This window comes from Daktulosphaira vitifoliae, unplaced genomic scaffold (genome assembly GCF_025091365.1).
Source record: "Daktulosphaira vitifoliae isolate Bord-2020 unplaced genomic scaffold, ASM2509136v1 Scaffold_1, whole genome shotgun sequence".
NCBI classification, from domain to species: Eukaryota; Metazoa; Arthropoda; class Insecta; order Hemiptera; family Phylloxeridae; genus Daktulosphaira; species Daktulosphaira vitifoliae.
In genome coordinates this window covers 31,348,158-31,361,427 of record NW_026099572.1, presented here as the reverse complement: position 1 = coordinate 31,361,427, position 13,270 = coordinate 31,348,158, and the positions used below count along the sequence as shown (strand labels likewise).

Genomic DNA, 13,270 nt, shown 5'->3' with positions numbered 1-13,270 from the left:
AGCAATTAATATTTAGACAAAAACATAAAATATAATTTGACCTGCGCTTTCTCGTACCAAGATGAAAAGTGTTTCAATGTGTCAATTATTACAGCCCAGCCCGACGAAATCAGCTGTAAAATATATACTTCTGTTGCTGAAGAACGGAATACTAATACGCACCGTTTTGTCCATTAATTCGTATAAACCAACGTACATAAAGTGAATTTAACACATAAAACACCAAAATAAGCAAATCGAATAGTGATCCGACATCAACTGCGACACAACTTACCAGATGTCAAAACAACACAACAGAATCATAAAAATAAAATGCATCTGAACTCTCTTTGACACGACCGATTGTAGTGCAAATATAAATAATATTAATTTTTAAAATTAATATCTTAACAAATGTAGAAAATGAACAATTAAGAAAATCATTTAATTTTACNACCGTTTTGTCCATTAATTCGTTGGTTTATACGAATTAATACATTTTTTCTTTATGTTCGATTAGAAGAAAATCCAATGACAATAAACGAAGCAATGGTATTATATCGTGATAATATAAATGAACTTTTGAGTGGATTAGCTGATGATTTGCAAAGTCATTCAAAGAATAACGAATATATTACTTTGGGGGTAGCACATGTTATATTTACGCTATATAAAATAAATGAAGAAATACTAGAGAAAACTCTATATACATTAGGTAGGGCACCCGAAAAAGTACTTAAATTGAAAGGTAATTTTTTAAATTTTAAATAATATTAATGTTTTAGACTAACAACTTTACTACTAAAATAAAAGTTATACATTTAGATATATATTTATATATTCCAAGAAACATGTCTAAATCTGGTTTTCATTTGATTTACTCAAAATAATATATAGACTACTTAAATATATCATTATAAAAATCAATGAATTTTTAATATACATTTAATACATTACTTCTAGAAGAGTTATGTAAAAGTATGAACTTTCGTTTTAATTAATGAGAGCCTATATTATATGAAATGATTTATACAGCTATTTTGATTTCATCGTTTTGCAAATATTCGTTCCTCAAAAAAAAAAAAAAATCACATTGTTATACTGTTTGATTTATTAATCATAGCACCTCCATTTTTTTATTAAATAATGTTTTTTTTTTTATAAGAATGCATATATTGAAATATTTTCTATATTTATGAACCAATATTAATGTAAAGTCTATTACAAAAATTAAAAAATTCCTATAGGTAAATTATAAGAGTTACCTTCAAAAGTTAAACAGGAACCTATTAATATTATTTTACTATTAAATGAAGTATAGTCTGAATACAATTTTGACTAGTCAGTAACTAGTTTTGTATTATTATTTTTTGAGTTATTATAGTTTTTAGTTAAAAGGAATGCGCAACGTAGAAGAATTCTTATTTGTTCGTTATGGTCAAAAAAGAGCAACGCTAAACATGATTAACACAAATACTAAATCTTGAAACTTTAATACCTCAAAACCATCCTTTTAAAAAAAAAAAAAAAAATGCTTTTTGAATTATTTTTGTTATACATTTTTACTCTTAAAAAGGGTGTGCATTGTATTGTTATATAGACTACATTTTATTTTAAATTATCCCCGATGAATATTTTTAATCCTAATAAATAGTAGTAACAGTTACAGTTACAGTTTAGCGGTTGTGCGGTAAACACGTATGGTGAACTACCGGTTTCTTATCTGTTTATTTCCATGATCGTTCGTTTTTTAGTTTCATTATGGCTACATCAACTAAATCTAAAGAAAACTCTCCAAACCTGCTTTATAACACTAGGAGTAAAACAAATAAAAATCCAACCAATGATACCACTGATATTATGCAATCTTTGCAAACGTTACAATCATCTATCAAATCTATGAACACCAAACTTGAAGCCATCCAAACTTCAGTCTTGGAGCAAAAATCTGAATTTGTTGAAATTAGGAAGTATTTCGATGAATTATCTGGTACTGTTTCTACTTTGAAAACTAATTATGATATGAAAACAGAGGTATCGAATTTGCGCCAACAAATCGATTTATTAAATAATAACAAAACTATTTTGCCTTTTGAGGCGGTTCACGAAACACAAGTTCGATTAAAAAAATCACGTAATAATATAATTTACAACGTTCCTGATAACAAAGAATCTATCGATGAAACTAATAAGTCTACCTCTAATATAATAAACCACATAGTTCCAAATCTACCTATCATTAAAACCACTCGGTTGGGTAATAACCAAAATAAACCTCGACCTATTTTAGTAGAATTGGAAAGTAATGATGCAGTACTGTCGATCTTGAAAACAAAGTCAAAATTGCGGCGATCTGACTACTGGAACCGCATATGGATCACCTGTGACCTAACGATGATGCAGAGAAACCAACTCAATGAAGTCAAATTGCAACTATGAATTAAAATCGACGCTGGAGACTCGAATTGGTATATCAAGTTAGTTCATGGAAATCCAATTCTGACTCAAAAAAACGTCCAACCCGCCCAAGAATAAATACACAAAATTCAAGTAACCAAGATAATTTTTTAAGTACTTCCATTAGTTTAAATAACAAACCATATAAGTGTAAATCTTTAAAATGCTATTATCAAAATGTAAGAGGTCTTCGTTCTAAATTATGTATACTTAGACGCAATATTTATACTATGTGTTTCGACTATTTTATATTAACTGAAACCTGGCTAAATAATAATATTAATGATTGTGAATTGGGCTTTGATAACTACTCTGTTTATAGATCTGATAGGAACTATGCAATCAGTAACTGTAATAGAGGCGGCGGTGTTGCAATATGCGTTAGTAATAAGTTTTTGTCTAAAATTATTGATATACCTAACAACACTATTGATCAATTGTTCATTGCCGTTACTATTGGTAAGGTTTTAACGTTTATTATTGGAACCTGTTATATCCCACCAAATAGCCATACCAGTTTGTATTCTATACACGCTCAAACAGTCGATTGGGTCTTATCTAAGAATGGCAATAAAGTATAATACATTGTCGCCGGTGACTTCAACCTACCGAAAACTGTCATAACCAGTGATAACACTGGACTAATTACTAACAACATACTTACACCACAGGCTAATGAAATTTTTGATATTTATGCCTATAATAATTTTTTTCAAGTTAACACACATTCAAATTTTATGGGCTCCACCCTCGATCTAGTATTTACTTCTGCAAACTCAACAACAATCGATATTTGTGATGAATTATTAGTCCCTTTGGATAAATACCACCCAGCACTTTCGATACATAGTAATTATGGTGTTATTCGAAATTTAAACTACAATGTCGATTCGAACTGGTATTATTATTTCAAAACAGCTGACTATACTTCAATATGTTGGTCGTTAGGACTCATAAATTGGAACAACTTATTCGAAAATAAAAATGTTAATGAAATTGTAAACATATTCTATGACAAAATTTATAATTTAATTACCAAATATGTACCAAAAAAAAATACCCAAAAAAGTATAATTTCCCACAATGATTTATTATAGATCTTAAAATGCTTATTCATAAGAAAAAAGAATTACATAATATATATAAATCAACTAATAATCAATCTGACTACAATAATTTTTCACAATGCCGGAAAAAATGTAAAAATTTATCTAAATCTTGTTATTTTAATTATTTAACCAAAACTCAAAATTCATTAATTTATAATCCTAGATATTTCTGGAAATACGTCAAAAACAAACAAGCGTCTAAACCAATATTAAACTCAATTACTTATAATAATCTCCATTCTGATAACATAAATGACATTCCTAATATCTTTAGTTCATATTTTGCATCTGTATACTTAAAACAAACACAACCAACATTATTGAATTTTGATAATAGTAATAATAATAATTGTAATGCAAGTGTGTCAAACGTAGATTTCTCATTAGGTGACATATTTCAAGCTCTTACTCAGGTTGGTAATAACCCTTCTCCTGGTCCTGATTTAATCCCTGCTCTCTTTTTGCAACATTGCAGATATGCCTTATCAGTTCCTATATTTACTATCTTCCAAAGGTCAATATCATCAGGTGTCTTACCCGACAAATGGAAATTAAACTATGTAACACCAATTTTCAAATCTGGTGATAAAGAATCTGTCATAAATTATTGGCCTATTTCAAAAATAAGTGTAATTCCAAAACTATTTGAGAAAATAATAAACNTGTAATTCCAAAACTACTCGAGAAAATAATAAACAATAAATTAACAACTATTTTTAAGCAAACTCTATCCTCTAATCAATATGGCTTCCGGTTACATCGATCAACTAGTACTAATTTATTAGTTTTTTATTCAGATTTAATTTCCACAGTTGAGAATGGTGGCCAAGTCGATGTTATCTATACGGATCTTAAAAAAGCTTTTGATACTGTGGATATTACAATATTATTATGTAAACTTAAATTACTGGGTATACATGGTCCATTATTAAGTTGGTTTGAGTCATATTTATCCAATAGACGACAACAGGTAAAAATTAATAATATTCTATCAGACTCTATTGAAGTTACCTCAGGTGTGCTTCAGGGAGGTCATATATCACCACTTCTATTTTTATTATTTGTAAATGATTTAGATAAAGTTTTTAAATATTCCAAATTTCTGCTGTTTGCTGATGATTTAAAATTATATAATCCAATTAGCACACTTAATAATTGTTTAGAGTTACAAGCAGACACAGATCGATTTTCCGATTGGTATAGAATTAATAAATTAAACATAAATGTTAATAAATGTCAACAAATATCATTCTCACGTCGTACTAATCCAATACTATTTAGTTATCAGATACATAAGATATCCTTGAATGTAGTTTTTTCTGTAAAGGATTTAGGTGTTTGGTTATCTAGTGACCTATCATTTAAATTACATCTAGATAAAATCTATAAAAAATCATTAAAAGTATTAGGTTTTATTAGACGCAATACTTGGGAATTCAATAATGCCGCTTGTATTAAAGTACTGTATTGCTCACTTGTTCGCTCCATTCTGGAATACTGTTCTGTTGTATGGAACCCCCATACAGGTATTTGGGTAAATAAACTTGAAAGTATTCAAAATCGCTTCCTAAAATTTTTAGCGCCTAAATTAAAATTACCAATTAATAATGTTTCTAACGTTGCTAAACATTGCGGTCTAGATCCGTTATCAAAACGTAGACTATTTAATAATGTAAATTTTGTATATAAAATTATTAATAATCAAATTGATTGTCCTGATTTATTAAATAAAATTAAATTTAATGTTCCTTCATTCAACGCATCACCCATTATTTCATATTGATTGCCACCGCCAGAATTACAGTTACTATAGTCCATTAAATCGTATGTGTATGTATTGTAATAAATTTATTAAGTTTGATTTTTTTTATGATCCACCGTGTTCACTATATTAAATATCTATTAATGTTATGTAATTATTGTAATATTTTCTGTAACTTTTGCTCATCTAAGGCGTAATAAATAAATTAATAAATAAATAAAATAACGTTCTCAAAATTTTTTCTATATGTGATATGTATAAGAATTATTATTTCCTTCCAAAATACATCTTAATATATATCATATATAAGACGAAAATATATATTTAAACCCTGAAGACAGACATACATATATCTCTCTAACAAATAAACTCAAAAACTACTAAAGAAGCACAAAAATGAGATGTACAAATCTCACCTGTCATCCCTATCACCAAATAATGGCTCCCTTTGGAAGAAAACTAAATCACTATTAAAACACAAATCAGTCACGTCTCAACTTCAACGTAAAAACAACTCCCTAGCTGTCTCTACTCAAGAAAAGGTCGAGCTACTTGCTGAACATTTCGCCAATGTCTTCAAGCCGCGCTTAATCTTCCCGGATACTACACACTTAGATCTAGTAACCGATTTAACACGTCTTCACTACCAATGGCCCTTCCTGCAAAACCCACCACTCCCAAAGAAATGTCATCAATGATCAAAAAACTCATGNAAAGAAATGTCATCAATGATTAAAAAACTCATGACCAACAAGTCACCTGCACACGATCTTATTAGTAACAAAATAATAAAAAATCTACCGCCCAAAACAATCATACTGCTTACATATATTTACAACGCGATCTTTCGCCTTTCTTACTTCCCCCTTACGTGAAAAACAGCAATTATTATCTCCATTTTAAACCTTNGATCTTTCGCCTTTCTTACTTCCCCCTTACATGGAAAACAGCAATTATTATCTTCATCTTAAAACCTGAAAAACCCCCAGAAAAGTCGACCTCATATAAACCAATTAGTCTTTTACCAGTTCTCGGAAAAATCTTCGAAAAGCTTCTCCTCAACAGACTTCTCCCATTAGCGCAAAAGAAAAATACCATACCTGAATTTCAGTTTGGTATCCGACCAAAACATGCCTTATTCCATCAACTCCACAGAGTCGTAGATACTATTGCTACATCTCTCAAATCCAAAAAATACTGCTCTGCCGTATTCCTCGACGTCGCGCAAGCATTCGACACGATCTGGCACACCGGTTTACTATATAAATTAAAAAAAATATTTCCTGCACCATACTTTTTACTACTAAAATCATACCTTGAAAACAGGTCTTTTAGAGTCAAACTTAATTCCACACTATCCGATCATCATAATATTCAAGCCGGAGTCCCCCAAGGTAACGATATTGCTCCTTTCTTATGCATCATCTACACAGCTAACATTCCACATACCACAAACACACTCATCGGAACATACGCAGACGACACTGCAATACTAGCTGCCGATTAAGATCCGCATAACTGTAGCAAATTTTTATAATCTCACCTCAACATATTATCTAAGTGGTGTGACACCTGGAAAATAAAAATCAACAAACTAAAATCTACCCACATCACCTTCACCCTTCGTCAAAATGACTGTCCTAACATAATTCCCAACAACACTATTATTCCACAAGCAAGGGAAGCGAAATACCTGGGCTTGCTAAAACTGCACCCATATACTACAAAAGACTACATTCCAAAATACAATCCCATCCAAACCGTCTCGTCACTCAGCTACACTCAACAATTCTTCCGGATAATCCAAACAGGTGCCTCAAACGCAACTAATCAAGAGACCTTCTCAATATTATTTAACCCACTTAACATTAATAATACACAGGTGGCTCTAATGTGAGCTTCATCCTCACCGCCATATCATTGTCAATTTTATTCGTATTCACATATTTACTTATTGTACATATAGCTGTATAGAATGTAAATTTTCTAATAAACGTTCTTAAAAAAAAATTTTATTTTGATAATTGGGGTTCTATCTATTATAAATCTTAAGATATGGACCTCAGTTTTCCGAAATATCAGAATAAATATTTATATTAGTACTTACATTAATTCTTATCAATTAGACCCGGAACTTATATTTTAAAAATAAGTAGAACCTAAAAAATAATTTATGAAAAATGATGGTTCCAGCTAATGATTATCGCGTTGAAAATCAACATTATTTTACTTTTATAAAAACATTTAAGACACAAAATGTTTTTATACAATCCTAAAAGAAATATTTATCATAGTAATTAACAAAATTATTTTTTTTTCAGATATCAAAAAACTCTTAAAATGAAAATTATTACATTATTTACAATGATCTATTATACAAAGATCTATAAATAAACTTCTATTTGAGTATTCCTGTTGTTAATTATTTTATCTTCGATGCGAAGCTGAGAAGAAATTAATTTTACAATGATGATTTTTTTTCTGTTACCACTTTTACTCAGTTCTCACATGACCAATTTCTTTTAATAATACGCCAAAAGATCACATATCGTATCTAGTTAAAGTCATTACCCTTAAAAATAGAAAATATTTCCTCGTTCCCCGTAAATGGGGGAATTCTTCAAAAAAATTACAATTTTTAAAATTGCTAAATTTTGTTATTTATTCATTTTTTTTTTCTTAAAACTGCAATAACATTTTTAAAAATTATCAAATCAAAATAATATGATTTTAAACCTGCCTTAAAGACTACATACACAGGTTTTTAATGACATCGATAATCGCAAGTTAACAGCATTTATTATCAATGGTAAATAGCACATTGTTGTGAGTTTATAAATACTGGCAATACAGAAATATATCTATTGATAGTCATAATTGACAATAAACATTCCGCAACTGTGACAGCGACGTCATACAAAACTACCTATAATTATAGTTATAATACCTAATATTACCACGAAAATTTGAAACTTTAAATGTTTATATCTAATAAAATATTAAAGTTACAATAAAAATTTAAACGCCATTTACTATTAAATTTAAAACAGAAACATTTTGTTAAATTCAAAATGTGTGTGTACCATTAAAAAAAAAAAAAAATTTACACCATTACAAGGTATAAGGGATGAACTTAAAAAGAATTAAAGAGTTCACAATGCAAGAACAATGTGTAACTAAAGAAAACAAAAAAAATGTTTAAATTATATTAATTCTGTAAGTAATTAAGTTATGATAAGAAAATCATTTTATATAGTGTGACTTAATTCATTGATGTGCTATTCTGAATATAATTTTAGTTTGGATATGTTACGTCGCTATTTAGGGGTTTAGCCTAAATGCCCGTCGACAGTATTCTAAGGGACCAACGGGGGATAGCTGGCTAGGCTATATCTACCTTAGGTACTGAAGTTTCCTATTTAATTTATATTCCCTTAGAGGAACTACCAAGGGTCGCACTACAATATATATATATAACACTTTAGGTTAACAACGATATAAATAAATATTTATTAAACAATTAAAATATTAAATAGATAATACAACCTGCTGGACACCTAGAGATGATATAATCCAACAGGGAGCTGACGGCGACACACACACACACTATAATATACGGGGTAGCAAGTTAAGTTAATTATTAGACAAGTAGTGATCGCGAAGATGGTAAAAGGTCAACTGTCGATAGGGATATCTTAATATGGCACATTGGCCGTGAATTGCAAAAAGTGTTTATGTGTGCAGTCCGCCCTCCTGTTAGTATTGTTGTATGCCACTGTGTTAATTATATATATATGTCTATTAAACGGTACAACGATGTTATGGGAGACAGAGATATGGGCACATGCAAATGTGATCGTATCAGATACGAAGCTGAGAAGTTATAAGTTTCACCATAATGTGCGTTCTTTTTATGTCTATACATGAAAATTCTCAGGTCTCACTGGCCTGATTTTAATGATCAATTCGCCATAGAATAGGATTTTAATTTAATTAAAGCTATAAGTGTTGTAAATTAGTAAAACACTTTATTTTTAAAAATTGAAAAAAATATCTTTAAATTACAATACAGTAAAAAATGATATTTTCAAAATTAATTTTCTGCAATTTAAAACTGGTATTATTTTTTTTTAAACTCTTATTAAAATTAAATTGTTATAGACTCTTTTACAACTTGTGCTATGCTTCTTTGACCAGATACATTATAAGTATAGTGTGAGGCATGGTGAATTTCAGCAGATGACAAAACATTATTTATTTTACGTCTTTTAGTACACTATTCACAACTCATAAATTCTTTTACAGGGTAACCAAGACTCTGTAGGGTTGAAATTGAATTCTTTTTAAGCGTGTTTTTATGAATACTAAAAGTCATATCAAGCCATTCTCTATTTTTTTCGCAAACTTGGTCGAATTTCGAAATGATGAAGTCCACTTTTTAGCTAATGCCAAAGTAAAATTTAAAATTGTACTTTCTATGGGTTTGATGTACTTTCCACTTTAAACCACTATACCTTTCATGTATGTGCGTAACTATTAATTTTCGGGCACCCACAGATGTCACACGTTGCATCGAACATTTTTGTCGCACGAGTTCGAACAAATCACGGTGTGTTATCCGTTTTTCAGTTATGTAATCATCTTAAAATAAACATTTTTAGAATATTTTTGATTAGTATTAATATTAATAAATAGTTTTTATATTTCATAGATCTAAAAACATGTTAAATTCTTAAATTAATTAATACTTTTGTCGAAAATCAAGAAATTATAATTCGATAAATGCATTTTTATAGAATACTCTTTAATTTTATTTTATTTTTTTATTTATATATATTGACGCCCTTATCGGGCAATAGAGTGTACAAATTATTTAACATAAAGTATTCACAAATTTATAATAATAATAATAATACATAATGCTATAAATTTTGGCATATAGATGGCATAAATTTATAAATATTAACTATTATACAAATACAAAGACCGAAGACTAGATTCATTATCAAAGTTAAAATCAAATGAAATTTTGTTACTTTCTCTTATCATTCGACTTATGGGTTCATTATAGCTATACAATTGAGAGTGAAATGACTCATAAAAGGTAGTCGCAGAGCGTGTATTGATAGTAGGAACATACCAATTTATTTTTCCAAGAATTTCAGGACAATTTATTTTATTGTTTAATAACTTATATATGAAGGAAACATCATTAAATTTTCGTCTCGATTCGAGAGATTGTAAATTCAGTTTAGATTGTAGATCATCAACTGAAATGTTTAACCTCAACTTAAATATTACAAATTTTAAAAAATGAAGTTGTAAATTTTCTAATTTACGAATATTGCAAATTTGGTAGGGGTTCCAAATTATTGAACCATATTCAATACCTGAACGAATAAGTTAACAATATAATGTTTTTAAACATAGTATGTTTTTAAAGTCCCAGCACTGTCGTTTTACAAATCCAATGAGTCTCATAGCCTTTGAATAAATATAGGATACATGATCATTAAATGAAAGATCAGTGGAAAAAATTATACCTAAATCTTTGATGGTGGAAACTACTTTAATTAAATGATTATCTAATGAATAATTATAAATGAAGTGATTTTTACTTCTTGTAAAAGATATAGCAGCGCATTTATTAATGTTAATTTTTAATCTATTATTGATACACCAACTAGAAAAGCAAGTAAGATCTTTTTGTAGTTTAACACAATCTTGCATTTATTCAACTTCGATATACATTTTAAGATCATCAGCGAATAATGAAAATTACAATATTTAAATACATTTTTTACATCATTAATGAATAACAAAAAAAACCATGGAGATAAATGTCCACCTTGAGGAACTCCCGAAGTTGTAACAAAAGAGTAAGATACAATATTTGATAAGGTTACCTGTTGGGTTCTATCTGAAAGGTAGGATTTAAACCATTGAAGCAATGAACCATTGATACCAATAACACTAAGTTTATTTATTAAAAGCTGATGGTCATTTTCCAACTATAAAAGTCATAAATGTTATCAAACAACTAAAATGATTTGAACATTGAACATAACATGGATAGATATAAATTTAGTAAAACATAGTCGAAGATGAATTGAATAATCTAAACAATTCAATATCAGAAATTGAAATAAATGAAAACTAATTGTAAATAAAAAATGTATTAATTGGTTTAATCTTATTAGCCTTATGCATAGTTATTTTTGTCCGCCGCAATAAAAAATATTATTTTTGAAATCTAGACTAGTTGCTCTACAATATCTATTCATTGATACTTGGGTAAAATAGGGTATAGTTAGTATTGTGCTTTTTAGTTCCAAAAACGCCTCAAAAATGCTCTATACTATTAAAACAATCATTACTCAGTCAAAAAAAAATTTTTTTTCGAAATTTTTTTTTTTATATCTTTAACCTTTATTTTGAATGAAATAATAAAAAAAATATAAACGGTAGCACAGTGGGGTCGTGGCATAGTTGAGTCCAGTATAGATGATATCTGACAGTGATTAAAATCACTATCATAAGAAACGCTTCGATGCAAATCTGTAGATAGTGTTTAATTTAAAAAAAAAAATTTGCAAAAATAGCATATTTTTGAATATGGTAGCCATTTGCGCATAGAAGATAGGTCGTCGGGAAAAATTTTTTTTTTCATTTTATAGTACATAAAATAAGCTTTAATTTGATGTGTTTAAAGGACGCAATATCTCAGGAACATTTTCAAAAATTAAGTTGAAAAAGTTATTTTTTGTAAAAAAGTTACTATTTTAAATCCCCCCAGTGAGCAGAATAAGTGTTAGATTTTCAAAAAAAATTATATCAAATGAAAGGGAAATATCTAAGGTTTCAATACAAAAAAATATTATTTTTATTTGTTCATTTTTGAAAAAGTTTTAAGTACAAAAAACATCCCGATAAAAGGTAATTTTTATCGCAAACATTACATTTTTTTTTAATTTTCGACAGCCATTTGCACATAGAAGATAGGTCGTCGGGACAAATGTTTTTTTTTCATTTGATAGTATATAACATAACCTTTGATTTGATACATGTTTAAAGGACGCAGTATTTTCGGAACATTTTCAAAAGTTCAGTTGAAAACGATCTATGTTTTTTTCAATATTTCAAGTTTTGAACGCCCCCTATATAAGGGAAATTGTCCAATTTTAATAAAAAGTATGTCAAATGAAAGATGTACTTATAATGTATTTAGAAGAAAAAAAATTTGTACTGATATATACATATTTCAAAAAGTTATAGCATTTTTAATTTGAAAATTTAAAATCGAATATCGAAAATTTTAACACAAAAATAATGTTTTTTTAACTACGGCAGCCGTTTAAATATAGAAGAAAAAGTGTCGGGACAATTTTTTTTTTTTCATTTGATAGTACATAAAATAAACTTTAATTTGATATATGTTTGAAGGACGCAGTATTTCCGGAACATTTTCAAAAATTAAGTTAAAAAAGTAAATTTTTGTAAATAAGTTACTATTTTAAATCCCCCTCAATGAGCAGGTTAATTGTTAGATTTTCAAAAAAATGATATCAAATGAAAGGTAGATATCTAAGATTTTAGTATAAAAAAAAACTATGTTGATTTGTTGATTTTTCAAAAAGTTATGGAAGTTTTAAGAAAAAAAAGTGAAAAAATTCCGAAAATTAGCGATTTTTTAATTTGTAATTTTTTTTGGATATTTCCCCCATTTGCGAGGAACGAAGGAATTTTTTTCAATTTTTAAGGGTAATGTCTTCAACTTGATACGATTTGTGATCTTTTGACGTATTTTTGAAAGAAATCGGTCCAGTGAGAGCTGAGAAAAAGTGGCAATAGACATAAAAAAAAACACATCTTAGTAAAATTAATACCTTCTCCGCTTCGCATAGAAGCTAAAATGTCGAAAAAAATTTTTTTTAACTTATTAAAAAACTTTACAACGCAAGAC

General features: G+C 28.4%; 1 protein-coding gene across 4 annotated transcripts in view; it reads left to right on the top strand.

Moving 5' to 3' along the window:
- Positions 1-505: 505 nt before the first annotated feature.
- The window catches only part of LOC126894076 (uncharacterized), a 79,484-nt gene continuing 66,719 nt past the window's right edge, over positions 506-13,270 (top strand). For 2 of the 4 annotated variants that reach the window (XR_007701306.1, XR_007701307.1), the window contains exon 1: positions 506-727. Coding sequence is in view for 1 of the 4 variants with exons in the window: in XM_050664754.1 (XP_050520711.1) it covers positions 2,667-2,895; positions 4,358-4,515; positions 7,629-7,646 (405 nt within the window). In the remaining 3 variants the exon portion in view is untranslated. Of the gene's footprint in view, positions 728-2,666; positions 2,896-4,357; positions 4,516-7,628; positions 7,697-13,270 lie in introns of those variants that run through there. The other 2 variants (XM_050664754.1, XR_007701305.1) reach the window with 2 other exon arrangements.